Genomic DNA, 16,031 nt, shown 5'->3' with positions numbered 1-16,031 from the left:
ATCTCTAGAGAATGAGCATCGAACCCAAACTCCTGCGATAATTTTCATGTTACAAACTCATTCAGACAAAGCCATGCTTTGTTGATGTGGAACTGTCTCAATTGCCTTCTTTGTATAGTTTAATATTTTGGACAGCACATACTTTTGTATGTTTGTTTGAACAAAAGCTACACTTTGTTGTTGACAAGTTAAGTTTTTGCCACTCTCCGGGACATATTTAGTTTTTAACTAGGGTATTTAAATTTAATCAAATGTGTTTTGTACATAGTGATACAAAATGGCATTCAAGTACTTGCTCACGTTATCCTAGAGAAAATACTCGTTGGATAAATATAGACGTCTCTTTATTTTTTAAGCCAAAGATATTTGCCGTGACCACAAATAGGTTCCCAGAATTAAAAGGAAAATAGGTTCTTGAAAATTGCTTGACATTATTACCAAAATATTGATTTTTACGGAAAGATTTGTATGTTAACTTTCGCTCTTATCACCGGAGTTGGACACATACCATTATAAGATTTGAATATTTACTAATCGATCAAATTAACAAAGATTTCATAAAGTATTTCTTCTGTGTTGAATGGCATATATATAATTTTTTGTAACTATGAACAGTTCATAAAAATCGACGAGCGATTTGGAAATCTATTCATCGTTGAATTGCGATTATTCGAGTCGAAATAAATTAGCTATTCGAATAGTAAATTTCAATTAATAAACGTAAATCGGATAATTGAGTACTCGATTAATCGAATTATTCGAATATATTTAAGAGCCCTAATAAATACGTATTTAAAAATGTTATATATTGAAATGAGATTGATTTTCGCATATTCAAGAGCATATCTATAATACCTCTTTTGATGTAACCATGGCATACTGAATAACATAGTCATCATTCTTGCCAATAATTGCTACTTTGGACTAGGTAGGCACGAGAAAAGGAAAATTCTCTTTCCGAAAACGAAAATAATGCTCTACAGGTCACTTACTGTACCCATCCTGCTAAATTTTGCAGAAGCATGGACCATGACAACATCAGATGAAGTGACTATGGTATTGTTTGAGAAAAAAACTTCTTCCAAGATTCTGACCACGGCGAGTATTGAGGAAGATTCAATGATTAGCTGTGCAAGTAAAGCAGACACGAATATAGTCCAGTGAATTAGGAAGAGAAGAGAAAACAATTTAAATTCTCCTTGGTGTGACCAACTGGCGCCAGTTAGCAGAGCGAAGAAAAGCAAATAATGTTATGAATAACAAACGTTTTATTAAGTACTTATATATTACTTATATAAATATATTTATTATATTGTAATATATATTAGTGATATTCTGCAAAACAATTACGTTCTGAAGTGTAACATAAATGAACATTACATGTAGAACAAGTGTTATATGTGCGATTCTCTACACGTTTTTTTGCACACTGTGCGCATCTTTTCCTGTTAGTTACTTTCTTCATTATATGTGAGGGTGTTCCGTGCTTATAAGCTAGATATATTCGCTTTTTGGTCATAACAACTGACTTCAAAGACCTTTGCCGAGATGTAAAACGGCCAACTAGCGACCGAGCTACTGCCTGGCGAAATTCTAGCAATGAAATCAGGCTTCCTTCGATGCGTTTAGCTTCGTGCAGCTTGCAATAAATTATATATGAATTATTCATAGCGATATCCATCATGTCGAAAATTAGTCGTAGGTAGTATTTTATTTTAGCCTTTCTATCCACTTCGTAACACGCTTTTTTGTGGTCCATTAGTTCGACCCCTCCCATGTTTCTATTGTACTTTACAACAACTTCAGGGCATGTTACATTCATCTTCTCACCACTACCTCGAGTACGCATCTTGACTGTAGTTGTCGGTATGGGAGATAAAAAATTTGTTAATAAAACTACAGCTTTGTTATCCATCCATTTTATGAAAGAAATTCCATTGCTACTGGTCGTGAAAATGTCACCCTTTTTCATATTTTTGTCAGCTGGCACTTGTTTTGGCATATATTTTCTATTTGAGCGTACTGTTCCACAAGCTTTTATATTCAATTTTTTCAATTTGTACTGAAGATTAGGAGAGTTGAAAAAATTGCCAAAGTATAGTTCGCAACCTATACCCTGTAAATTTTCACACAATTGCAACACCACCGATTCCCCCAATCTAGTCTTAGGGCCGCTATTTTTTCGTCCAGTATACAAATCGAACTGAAATAAATATCCCGTAGAAGAATCTGCCCTGCACCATAATTTGAATCCCCATTTTATGGGCTTATTCTTCACATATTGTCTCATTATATTGTGACCTTTGAACTTAATCATATGTTTGTCTATTGCCTGGGTTTTGGTATTGGTCATAGAGCTTTGAAAAGCTCGATTGAAGTGCTCCAAAACGGGTCGTATTTTGTATGCTCTATCATAATTTATATCGGTCCTACGCGGCTCTTTAGAATTGTCACTAAAATGCAAGTTTCTTCGTATTTCTTCGAAACGGCTTATAGTCATCACATTAGCAATGTAAGGAACTCCCATATCACTATCTGTAGACCAATAGTTCCGAAATGTAGGTAAGAAATGGTAGCTCATTACATAGTTCATTCCGAAAAAAGCTTTCGCCTCTTCATTACTGATAGTAAAAGATCGGCCGTTTTGTTCAGCATAACGTATTGATTCTGGAACTATAATCTTATCAATTAAGTTTTCGAAGTTAGCAACCTTGTCGAAAATGTTTACAGGAGTCAATTCCTCATCAGAAGTGCGGTTAATATCAGCAATAAGAACCTTACCGAAATCGTATTCTTGTTCCTCCGGAAAATTATGGGGCAAATATCTGTTTTTTCGCCAATTAAAAGATCGGGCACCAGCACTGGGTGACTGGTTTTGCATTACATCTTGCTCATGAGGGGTTGAGCAAGGTTCAATTTTAACAGTACTCACCCCGGCATCCAGATCTTGCGCTAAAAATGTTTGGTCCGCTTCATCGAGGAGCAAACAATCCTCGTCGTCGCTGTTGTCAGCCATCAACACTTCTATAATTTCTTTTTCCCGCAAAGAGAATTCTCTGCGTTGATTTAAAGACATTTTCGGCACCAAAATATAAGATAATAGTAAAAACCTGAAATAATTACAAAGCATAAAATATTAATAGTTGAAAGCAAAAGTCTTCTTTTGATGCATGTAGGGACACACGCGTACATTTGAGTTTTTTATACTCAGCTGAGCAGAGCTCACAGAGTATATTAACTTTGCTCGCATAACGGTAGTCCGTAACGGCATAAACTAATCGAAATAGATATAGACTTTTATATATCATAATGATCTGGCCGAAAAAAGAAATTTATTTAGCCATGTCCGTCCGTCCGTCCGTCTCTCCGTCCAACTGCAAACACGATAACTTGAGTAAATTTTGAGGTATCTTGATGAAATTTATTTATTTAAAATGAACGAAATCGGACTATAACCACGTCCACTTTTTCGATATCGAAAATTTCGAAAAACCGAGAAAGTGCGATAATTCATTACCAAAGATGGATAAAGCGATGAAACTTGGTTGGTGGGTTGACCTTATGACGCAGAATAGAAAATGAGTAAAATTTTGGACAATGGACGTGGCACCGCCCACTTTTAAAAGAAGGTAATTTAAAATATTTGCAAGCTGTAATTTGGCTGCCGTTGAAGATAACATGATGAAATTTGGCAGGCACGTTACTCCTGTTACTATATGTGTGCTAAATAAAAATTAGCAAAATGGGATGACGAATTATAAAGTCAAATTTTAAGAAAAAATTGAACATCTTTACAATATATAAGTAAATTATATAAACATTCATCTCCAGTAATGATATGGTGTAACCAAATACAAAAATAAAATAAATTTTCAGAATGGGAGTGTCTCCGCCCTTTTTCATTTAATTTGCCTAGAATACTTTTAATGCCATAAGTCGAACAAAAATTTACCACTCCTTGTGAAATATGGTTGCGGTATAGATTCTATGAAAATGGGCGAAATCGGTTGAAGCCACTCCCAGTTTTTATACACAGTCGACCGTCTGTCCTTCCGTTGGGCCGTTAACACGATAACTGGAGCAAAAATCGATATATCTTTACGAAACTTAGTTCACGTATTTATCTGAACTCACTTTATCTTGGTATAAAAAATGTCCGAAATCCGACTATGACCACGTCTACTTTTGCGATATCGAAAATTACGAAAAATGAAAAAAATGCCAAAATTCTATACCAAATATGAAAAAAGTAATGAAACATGGTTATTGGATTGGTTTATTGAAGCAAAATATAACTTTAGAAAAAACTTTGAAAATGGGTGTAACACCTACCATATTAAGTAGAAGAAAATGAAAAAGTTCTGCAGGGCGAAATCAAAAGCTATTAGAATCATGACAGGAATACTGTTCGTGGTATTACATATATAAATAAATAAGCGGTACCCGACAGATAATGTTCTGGGTCACCCTGGTCCACATTTTGGTCGATATCTCGAAAACGCCTTTACATATACAACTAAGGGCAACTACCTTTTAATACCCTCATTAATACCTTTAATTTGATACCCGTAACGTACAAACACATTATCGTCACCCCTGGTCCACCTTTATGGCGATATCACGAAAAGGCGTCCACCTATAGAACTAAGGCCCACTCCCTTTTAAAATACTCATTAACACCTTTAATTTGATACCCATATCGTACAAACACATTCTAGAATCACCCCTGGTCCACCTTTATGGCGATATCTCGAAAAGGCGTCCACCTATAGAACTAAGGCCCACTCCCTTTTAAATAATCATTAGCGCCTTTCAATTGATACCCATATCGTACAAACGCATCCTAGAGTCACCCCTGGTCAACATTTACGGCGATATCTCGAAAAGGCGTCTACCTATAGAACTAAGGATCACTCCCTTTTAAAATACTCATTACCACCTTCCATTTGATACACATGTCATACAAACACATTCCAGGGTTACCCTAGGTTCATTTCCCTACATAGTGGAGGGAAAACCTTATTTTGTCTCCAATGCTCTCAGCTGAGTATGTAGTGTTCGGTTACACCCGAACTTAGCCTTCCTTACTTGTTTTTGCTAAATTTTTATTACTTTTACCAAAAAACCAAAAGTAATAATAACAAGTAAGGAAGGCTAAGTTCGGGTGTAACCGAACATAACATACTCAGTTGAGAGCTATGGAGACAAAATAAGGAAAATCAATCTGGGGTAACCCTGGAATGTGGTTGTATAACATGTGTATCAAATGAAAGGTATTAAAGAGTATTTTAAGAGAGAATAGGCCATAGTTCTATGGATGAACGCCATTTAGGGATATCGCCATAAAGGTAGACCAGGGCTGACTCTAGAATTTGTTTGTACGATATGGGTATCAAATGAAAGGTGTTACTGAGCATTTTAAGAGGGAGTGGGCCTTAGGTCTATCGGTGGACGCCTTTTCGAGATGTCCCCATTAAGGTGGACCAGGGGTGATTCTATAATGTGTTTGTACGATATGGGTATCAAATGAAAGCTGTTAATGAGTATTTTGAAAAGGAGTGATCCTTAGTTCCATAGGTGGACGCCGTTTCGAGATATCGCCATAAAGGTGGACCAGGGGTGTCTCTAGAATGTGTTTGTACGATATGGGAATCAAATGAAAGGTGTTACTGAGCATTTTAAGAGGGAGTGGGCATTAGGTCTATAGGTGGACGCCTTTTCGAGATATCGCCATTAGGGTGGGCCAGGGGTGACGCTAGAATGTTTGTACGGTATGGGTATCAAACGAAAGGTGTTACTGAGCATTTTAAGAGGGGTGGGCATGAGGTCTATAGGTGGACGCCTTTTCGAGATATCGTCATTAGGGTGGGCCAGGGGTGACTCTAGAATGTGTTTGTACGATATGTGCATCAAACGAAAGGTGTTACTGAGCATTTTAAGAGGGAGTGGGCATTAGGTCTATAGGTGGACGCCCTTTCGAGATATCGCCATTAGGGTGGGCCAGGGGTGACTCTAGAATGTTTGTACGATATGGGTATCAAACGAAAGGTGTTACTGAGCATTTTAAGAGGGAGTGGGCATTAGGTCTATAGGTGGACGCCTTTTCGAGATATCGCCATTAGGGTGGGCCAGGGGTGACTCTAGAATGTGTTTGTACGATATGGGTATCAAATGAAAGGTGGTAAGGAGTATTTCAAAAGGGAGTAATCCTTAGTTCTATAGGTGGACGCCTTTTCGAGATATCGCCATAAAGGTGGACCAAGGGTGACTCTAGAATGTTTGTACGATATGGGTATCAAACGAAAGCTGTTACTGAGCATTTTAAGAGGGAGTGGGCATTAGGTCTATAGGTGGACGCCTTTTCGAGATATCGCCATTAGGGTGGGCCAGGGTGACTCTAGAATGTGTTTGTACGATATGGGTATCAAATGAAAGGTGGTAATGAGTATTTTAAAAGGGAGTAATCCTTAGTTCTATAGGTGGACGCCTTTTCGAGATATCGCCATAAAGCTGGACCAAGGGTGACTCTAGAATGTTTGTACGGTATGGGTATCAAACGAAAGGTGTTACTGAGCATTTTAAGAGGGAGTGGGCATTAGGTCTATAGGTGGACGCCTTTTCGAGATATCGCCATTAGGGTGGGCCAGGGTGACTCTAGAATGTGTTTGTACGATATGGGTATCAAATGAAAGGTGGTAATGAGTATTTTAAAAGGGAGTAATCCTTAGTTCTATAGGTGGACGCCTTTTCGAGATATCGCCATTAGGGTGGGCCAGGTGTGACTCTAGAATGTTTGTACGATATGGGTATCAAACGAAAGGTGTTACTGAGCATTTTAAGAGGGAGTGGGCATTAGGTCTATAGGTGGACGCCTTTTCGAGATATCGCCATTAGGGTGGGACAGGGGTGACACTAGAATGTTTGTATGATATGGGTATCAAACGAAAGGTGTTACTGAGCATTTTAAGAGGGAGTGTCCATTAGGTCTATAGGTGGACGCCTTTTCGAGATATCGCCATTAGGGTGGGCCAGGGGTGACTCTAGAATGTTTGTACGATATGGGTATCAAACGAAAGGTGTTACTGAGCATTTTAAGAGGGAGTGGACATTAGGTCTATAGGTGGACGCCTTTTCGAGATATCGCCATTAGGGTGGGCCAGGGTGACTCTAGAATGTGTTTGTACGATATGGGTATCAAATGAAAGGTGGTAATGAGTATTTTAAAAGGGAGTAATCCTTAGTTCTATAGGTGGACGCCTTTTCGAAATATCGCCATTAGGGTGGGCCAGGTGTGACTCTAGAATGTTTGTACGATATGGGTATCAAACGAAAGCTGTTACTGGCATTTTAAGAGGGAGTGGGCATTAGGTTTATAGGTGGACGCCTTTTCGAGATATTGCCATTAGGGTGGGCCCGGGATGACTCTAGAATGTTTGTACGATATGGGTATCAAACGAAAGGTGTTACTGAGCATTTTAAGAGGGAGTGGACACTAGGTCTATAGGTGGACGCCTTTTCGAGATATCGCCATTAGGGTGGGCCAGGGGTTACTCTAGAATGTTTGTACGATATGGGTATCAAACGAAAGGTGTTACTGAGCATTTTAAGAGAGAGGGGGCATTAGTTCTATAGGTGGACGCCTTTTCGAGATATCGCCATTAGGGTGGGACAGGGGTGACTCTGGTATGTTTTTGTACGATATGGATATCAAATTAAAGGTATTAATGAGGGTTTTAAAAGCGAGTGGCCCTTAGATGTATATGTGAAGGCGTTCTCGTGATATCCACCAAAATGTGGACCAGGTGATCCAGAAAATCATCTGTCGGGTACTGCTAATTTATTTATATATGCAATACCACTAACAGTATTCCTGCCAAGATTCCAAGGGCTGTTGATTTCGCCTTGTAGAACTTTTTCATTTTCTTCTACTTAATATGGTAGGTGTCACACCCATTTTACAAAGATTTTTCCAAAGTTATATTTTGCGTCAAAAATCAATCCAGTTACCATGTTTCATCCCTTTTTTCGTATTTGGTATAGAATTATGGCATTTTTTTCATTTTTCGTAATTTTCGATATCGATAAAGTGGGCGTGGTTATGGTCAGATTTCGCCCATTTTTTATACCAAGAAAAAGTGAGCTCAGGTAAGTACGTGGGCTAAGTTTAGTAAAGATATATCGGATTTTGCTCAAGTTATTGTGTTAATGGCCGAGCGGAAGGACAGACGGTGGACTGTGTATAAAAACTGGGCGTGGCTTCCACAGATTTCGCCCATTTTCACAGAGAACAGTTACCGTCATAGAATCTATGCTCCTACCAAATTTGAGAAGGATTGGTAAATTTTTGTTCGACTTATGGCAATAAAAGTATTCTAGACAAACTAAATGAAAATGGGCGGAGCCACGCCCATTTTGAAATTTTCTTTCATTTTTGTATTTTGTTGCATCATATCATTACTGGAGTAGAATTTTGACTTAATTTACTTATATACAGTAAAGATATTAAATTTTTTGTTAAAATTTGAATTTAAAAAATTTTTTTTTTAAAAAGTGGGCGTGTTCTTAATCCAATTTTGCTAATTTTTATTTAGCACATATAGAGTAATAGTAGTAACGTTCCTGCCAAATTTCATTATGATATCTTCAACGACTGCCAAATTACAGCTTGCAAAACTTTTAAATTACCTTCTTGTAAAAGTGGGCGGGGCCACGCCCATTGTCCAAAACCTTACTAATTTTCTATTCTGCGTCATAACGTCAACCCATCTACCAAGTTTCGTCGCTTTATCTGTCTTTTGTAATGAGTTATCGCACTTTTTCGGTTTTTCGAAATTTTCGATATCGAAAAAGTGGGCGTGGTTATAGTCCGATATCGTTCATTTTAAATAGCGATCTGAGATGAGTGCTCAGGAACCTACATACCAAATTTCATCAAGATACCTCAAAATTTACTCAAGTTATCGTGTTAACGGACGGACGGACGGACGGACGGACGGACGGACGGACATGGCTCAATCAAATTTTTTTTCGATCCTGATTATTTTGATATATGGAAGTCTATATCTATCTCGATTCCTTTATATATGTACAACCAACCGTTATCCAATCAAACTTAATATACTCTGTGAGCTCTGCTCAACTGAGTATAATAATTAATAATTTTACTTACCAGTGAGTATAAGTCAAGTAAAAATTTATCAAGATATATATCTTTAAATAGAATTAAACAGTTTTAAATACTGACGACTTGTTAAGAAAAATTTTGCTTGTTTGTCAACGAGTATTTACACACTTAACTTTTTTATCCATGTTGCCAGCGCTAAAACTTGCCAAAGAATAGTAAATAAATGAAGTTGGGTTGCCAGTATTGCTGCATATGATGAACATTTTTCGGGGACATAGTATGTATATTAGACTGGGTCGATTTATTAACCGATATCGCGCCATTGATTTTTCGATAGGATTTGGGCTCAGGAAGAAAAAGTTCCACTGCGCAACCCAAAAAAATAATTTTTGAGCCTGCAAAATTTCAACGATTTTTTCGATTTTTCATGCATTTTTTCATTTTCAAGGCTCCAAATCATTTTTTATGTAAATTGGTAAATGCATTTTTTTGAAAAAAAAAAAATTTCTTCTATGGAGATTTAGAAGAATTTTGTCGAAAAATCGATTTTTTTTTTGCAGGCTCAAAAATTATTTTTTTGGGTATGCGTAGTGGAACTTTTTTTTCCTGAGCCCAAATCTTATCGATAAATCGATGGCGCGATATAGGTTAACTTTGGTCCATACAAATCGACCCAGGTTAATGTATATGCGTGTTAAAGTTAAGTAAGTAAGTAAGCTTGATTGGTGTATTCTGAATCTATTTACAACATGAGTTTCTATATATCGGAGAGACGAAACACATTTCAGCGAACAAAAAATAAAAGTGGTCGAATCCGTGAAATTGTATGAACTCTAATTCTTTTATTCTCGATAATTTTACTTAATGCTTTCTAATAGAAGCTATGTAAACCAAACTGAAAAATGTTTTCTGAAAAATTCGAGTTAAATTTTACAAAGTTTTCGAACCTTTTTTTAGATGTTTTCCAGTATTTTTGAGTATACAGTTTTGTAGCCCAATCATTTTTAGTCAGGCAAAGTTTTCTCAAAATTCGTCTTAATTTTTGATATTTTTATTTTTTGCGGAGGGTATTTTATATTTTCTTCTATATTGGGCTACAAAGCTGCATGTCGAAAAAATTCAGAAAACTATAAATACAAAATTCGAAAAATTCTTAAAATTTTCCCAAATTACCGATTTCTTTCAAAAACATTTTTGTTATTGTTTTTTTTTTTTTACTTTCGGTTAAAAAATGTAAAGAAGTTTTTTAAAATTGCTAATTAAAATAATTAAAAAAAGAAGGAATTGCGTTGAATATTGCCACTCTATTATCATGTTTGTTGCTATAAGTAATTCTTTGTTATACTCAGCTGAGCAGAGCTCACAGAGTGTATTCACTTTGTTCGCATAACGGTAATCCGTAACGACATAAACTAATCGAGATAGACATAGACTTCTTTCTATATATCGAAATGATCTGGGTGAAAAAAGAAATTCATTTAGCCATGTCCGTCCGTCCGTCTCTAAACACGATAACTTGAGTAAATTTTGAAGTATCTTGATGAAATTTGGTATGTAGGTTCCTGGGTGCTCATCTCAGATCGATATTTAAAATGAATTTCCGAATTTACCGAAAAAGTTCGATAATTCATTACCAAAGACGGGTAAATCGATGAAGCTTGATAGTTGCGTTGACCTTATGAAGTAAAACAGAAATTTAGTAAATTTTTGGACAATGGGCGTGGCACCGCCCACTTTTAAAAGAAGGTAATTTAAAAGTTTTGCAAGCTGTAATTTCGCAGTCGTTGAAGATATCATGATGAAATTTGACAGGCACGTTTCACCTATTACTGTATGTGCGCTAAATAAAAATTAGCAAAATCGGATAACGAACGCGCCCACTTTTAAAAAAAATTTTTTGTTAAGTCAAATTTTAACAAAAAATTTAAAATCTTTACAGTTAAAAAGTAAATTATGCCAACATTCAACTCCAGTAATGATATGGTGCAACCAAATACAAAAATGAAACAAAATTTCAAAATGGGCGTGGCTCCGCCCTTTTTCATTTAATTCGTCAAGAATACTTTTAAGTCCATAAGTGGAACTAAAATTTACCAATCCTTGTGAAATTTGGTGTGTGCATAGATTCTATGACGATAACTGTTTTCTGTGAAAATGGGCGAAATCGGTTGTAGCAACGCCCAGTTTTTATACACAGTCGCCCGTCTGCCCTTCCGCTCGGCCGTTAACACGATAACTTGAGCAAAAATCGATATATCTTAACTTAATTTAGTTCACGTACTTATCTGAACTCACTTTATCTTGGTATAAAATATAGCCGAAATTCGACTATGACCACGCCCACTTTTGCAGTATCGAAAATTACGAAAAATGAAAAAAATGTCATAATTCTGTATCAAATATGAAAAAAGAGATGAAACATGGTAATTGGATTGGTTTATTGATGCAAAATTTATCTTTAGAAACAACTTTGTAAAATGGGTGTGACACCTATCATATCAAGTAGAAGAAAATGAAAAAGTTCTGCAGAGCGAAATCAAAAGCCCTTGGAATCTTGGCAGGAATACTCTTCGTGGAATTACATATATAAATAAATTAGCGATAACCGACAGATGATGTTCGGGGTCACCCTGATCCACATTTCGGTCGATATCTCGAAAACGCCTTCACATATACAACTAGTGGCCACTCCCTTTTAAAACCCTCATTGAATATTTAATTTTATACCCATATCGTCCAAACACTTTCTAGAGTTACCCCTGGTCCACCTTTATGGCGATATCTCGAAAAGGCGTCTACATATAGAACTAAGGCCCACTCCTCACCCCTGGCCCACCTTTATGGCGATATCTCGAAAAGGTATCCACCTATAGAACTAATGCCCACTCCCTTTTAAAATACTCATTAACACCTTTCATTTTATACCCATATCGTACAACACACATTCTAGAGTCACCCCCGGTCCACCTTTATGGCGATATCCTGAAATTGCGTCCACCTATAGAACTATGGCGCACTCCCTTTTAAAATACTCTTTAGTACCTTCCATTTGAAACTAATGTCATACAAACATATTCCAGGGTTACCCTAGGTTCATTTTGCTAACTAGTTATTTCCCTTATTTTGTCTCCAAAGCTCTCAGCTGTGTATGTAATGTTCAGTTACACCCGAACTTAGTGTTTCTTACTTGTTTTCTATTTAGAATAGTTCAATGGTATTTGTTTTCTCTCTTATTTTTCAGCATAATATTCCGCGCAGTTATTTTGCTGATAAAAAGTACTTGCTGTGTAATTTCTAAAACTTTTGTGAAAATATTTACACTCGAAGCACAGCTACCCTATCGTGAAATTTGAATAGGCAGTGCAAGTTTTATATGTTTTTAGTATTTCTTATTTCGTCAACTTAGGCCCGATTTTTCAATAGTTGGTTAAGCTAAGCTTAAACTATGTTTGCTTTAACTCTAGTCAAATTCACACTACAGTTAAACTACTGAAAAAATTTCAGTCACAGTTTAAGGCCGCCTTTGTGGTACGCTTTTTTCTACGGCATCATTGCTTTTTATTATCTTATGCTTTTTATAATTTGTAGATACGGCAACAGCAGGATTTTGTTTACCCAATGGATATCAAATAAAAGCTGTTGATGAGTGCTTTAGTACAGAGTAATATATTATACCGCTTGGTGACTAGGGCCTCAAGATATAGGCCAAAACCTGGACCCGGATACCCCTAGAATGTGTGGGTAATATGGATATAAAATGAAAGCTGTTTCTGAGAGCTCTAACGTAATTTTCATTGTGATATTCGATTTAGTCGCATCAAAACTGATAAATATGCATGCGAATCCGAAATAGAGACATTAGTTAATAATACCCACATACCATTTACATACGTCCTATACGTCGATTTGCCTGAAATTAGGTATATAAATTTGCCTATATTAGTATTTACGATCCTGGAAGTAGACCAGAGACGGACTGGGACTTGGACTGAGACTCGGAGGGATTGATATTATAATCCTAAACACCAACTCACGACCTTTTATAGCGTGTTTAGGCGTTCCTCAAGGAATCATTTTAGGCCCACTGCTCTTTGTGTTATTCATAAATGACATAAGCAGTTGCTTCTCTTTCGCTAAATACCTATTATATGCTGACGATCTAAAAATATTATTTAATATTCAAAATCGCGACGACATTAAAAATGTTCAGGCAGATATTGATAAACTGCAGGTCTGGTGTTTAAACTCTCACCTCTCCTTAAACATAAAAAAGTGCTTCAAAATAACGTACGCGAAGATACAAAATGTTTTCCCTTCAACCTATATGATTGATGACTCTTTTTTAGATTCTTTAGAAGAAACTAAGGATCTTGGTATCAAATTTCCCTTGAACTTTTCTTTTAATAGCAACATAAGCTTTATTGTCGCTAAAGCGTACTCACTTTGGGGCTTTATTAGACGTAATTGTGCGAAATTTTCGGATCCTTATACTCTTAAATTACTTTTTACAGCCTTTGTTCGGTCAAACTTGGAATATGGTGCTATAATATGGAGACCATACCATATTTCCGCAATAAATAGAATTGAAAGGGTCCAAAAAATATTTCTTAGGTTCGCGCTACGATTATTAAACTTCTCTCAGCCGATGCCTACTTATAATTCGCGGTTACTTCTAATAAATTTGAAAACGCTGGAGACAAGGCGAGTCGTTCTTTCATTATCTTTCTCTTTCAGTGGAGACATAGATTGTACATCTCTTCTCGCTCGGATTAATTTTAACATCCCGCGGAGGTCTCTGCGTACTGTTGTTCCGTCCTATGAGCAAATTCTTAGAACGCTCGAAATGCTCCCATCGCTGGAGCTATCAATGAACTTAACAGGATCTCTAACTCTGTTTCGTTTGATTTCTCAATATCTAAGTATGAACTTATTAACATATTGAATACAGTTTTGTAATATATTGTTAAGTTTTTACGTTGTTTGATACACATAGCTTTTAGTCTGTAAGAAACCTGTATTTCATAGACTTGAATAAATAAATATAAATATAAATTGTCATATTGAACTTTTTAAGCTTTTCTTTCGTCGAAGGGGGATTGTACTTTTTCTTTCGGAAGCATAATGTCATGATGTCTCGTTGCATTTATAAGCCGATATTTTTTTCGGTTTAACGTTGTTTTAAATTTTTTTTTTTTTTTAAATGATTTAAGTGTCTCAATATGCTTATAAAAGGCTTACACTGTTTCGTTACATGTTTTGATAGAACGACTGCTACCGGTGCGAAAACGCCATATCTCAGAACATTTTTTCAAATCGTCATATTGAGTTGTGAGCTCCCTTAAAAAAGTACCCTTACTAGTAAAACAAATGAATCTTTTTTACGACTTCTTAAAAGTGTGGGACTGTAACTTAACTCTTCACACCTTATATAAATAAATTGGGTATTCATAGAGATTGTCTTAAGACAAAAATTCAAATGAAGAAAAAATATATTCAGTCGGAAAATAAAGAGTTCGAGTAAAACATATAAATATATTCCGTTATTTATAATGTCGAAAGCTACTGCAAAAGTAAAAGTTTGTTCTAGAAATTGGTAACAACTAGTGTTGCGGGGGGAATGTGGCGCCGGTGTCGTAGGGCGCGATCGCACGCAAATAAAGAAATAAAAAAGAAGAAGAATTAATACCGAGTAACTAACAATATTTATTCAGTTCATCAACAATATAAATTTTTTGCTATGTCTAATATAAATAGAGGAATTATTTTACACACCAAGTGGAGATTCACTATTATAAAAAATGTTTAATGACACATTCGTGCCCGGAATAAATGGTAATGCAAACAACCAGATATATTGCAAAATTGGTGCAATTGCAAATTGTGAAAATATGCAAAAATGGCACTTGGCAATTCAAGGTTTAAAATAGTTATTTGCACTAGATTGTGAAAATATAAAAAATTTGCACTTGGCAATTCAAAGTTATTCGCACAAAACAAATGAGAATAATTATTTGCAAATCTTAATTCACTGACACTCACACTGTATAAAATGGTTGGTTTTTATCTTACTCACCTGGGGCTCGCTGCTGACTCTTAGACGTTCCAAATAGAAAAGAAATATTTAAAAAACGAAAAAGGTCCGCACCACCTGCCGATAGCCAACTTTCGTCGAGTTTTTCCCCTTTGAAGTTAGCGCTCGGCAGGGGTGGGCCGTTACCGTTAAATAATAATATTGCCAAAAAATGTGCATTAGGGTGGTAGCGAATATTTAGGCTGGTGGCCTAAACAACTAGATTAATATCTTTAATGCTTTTTGAGTTATGAGCATTCAAAGCCCACAGTAGTTGTGCCGCTTACGGACCATCAGGCGAAAGCTAGCGCAAACGATCCATAATACCTGCTCGCGGTGTAAAATCAGCGCCATTCGGGTGATGGGGCTTTTCTCGCGAAGCGTCACATATATAAAGATTTGCTTAAAAATTTATTCCAAAATCACTCTATCTCAATAAAAGTAAATTGAAATTATTTTGAACAGAGATGGCCCGCTTATGAAAAAAAAATATACGCGATTGGCTTTCTTTAACCAAATATAGTATTATTAAATATAACCCAAATTGTTCAAATTAAGTTGATTGTCATTTCCTACGGCGCGTGTGAACAAATTTAAAAATATTTGATAAAGAACTGCTGAGTTCATATTTAAACAGGTGTGTGGCAAAAATATACGCTTATTTTAGATTTGTTTATTGGACTGCTCTAGCTGACACCAATTGGAAATATTGGAATAATTGTGTTTCATGAAAAACTTTTCTGCTTTGAGTTATTCTACTTTTAGTCTCATGATCCTTCTCTAAATAAAACTAGATCACCAATTTCTGTGTCATTGTTTTTTAGTCATTCTATAGAG

The 16,031-nt window shown here is 36.1% G+C and overlaps 1 protein-coding gene across 1 annotated transcript; it reads right to left on the bottom strand.

Annotated features, from left to right (window-relative positions):
* Positions 1-1,324: 1,324 nt before the first annotated feature.
* LOC137240662 (piggyBac transposable element-derived protein 4-like) lies at positions 1,325-15,215 on the bottom strand. The gene is made up of 2 exons (XM_067767215.1): positions 15,198-15,215; positions 1,325-3,110 (listed from the first exon to the last, which is right to left on the bottom strand). The coding sequence occupies exon 2, from the start codon at positions 3,074-3,076 to the stop codon at positions 1,325-1,327; it is 1,752 nt and encodes a 583-aa protein (XP_067623316.1). The 5' UTR covers positions 3,077-3,110; positions 15,198-15,215.
* Positions 15,216-16,031: the final 816 nt, after the last annotated feature.

The sequence above is a fragment of the Eurosta solidaginis genome, chromosome 1 (genome assembly GCF_040869045.1).
Source record: "Eurosta solidaginis isolate ZX-2024a chromosome 1, ASM4086904v1, whole genome shotgun sequence".
NCBI classification, from domain to species: domain Eukaryota; kingdom Metazoa; phylum Arthropoda; class Insecta; order Diptera; family Tephritidae; genus Eurosta; species Eurosta solidaginis.
Note: the sequence above shows the minus strand (reverse complement) of the source record. Positions and strands in the feature narration are given on the sequence as shown.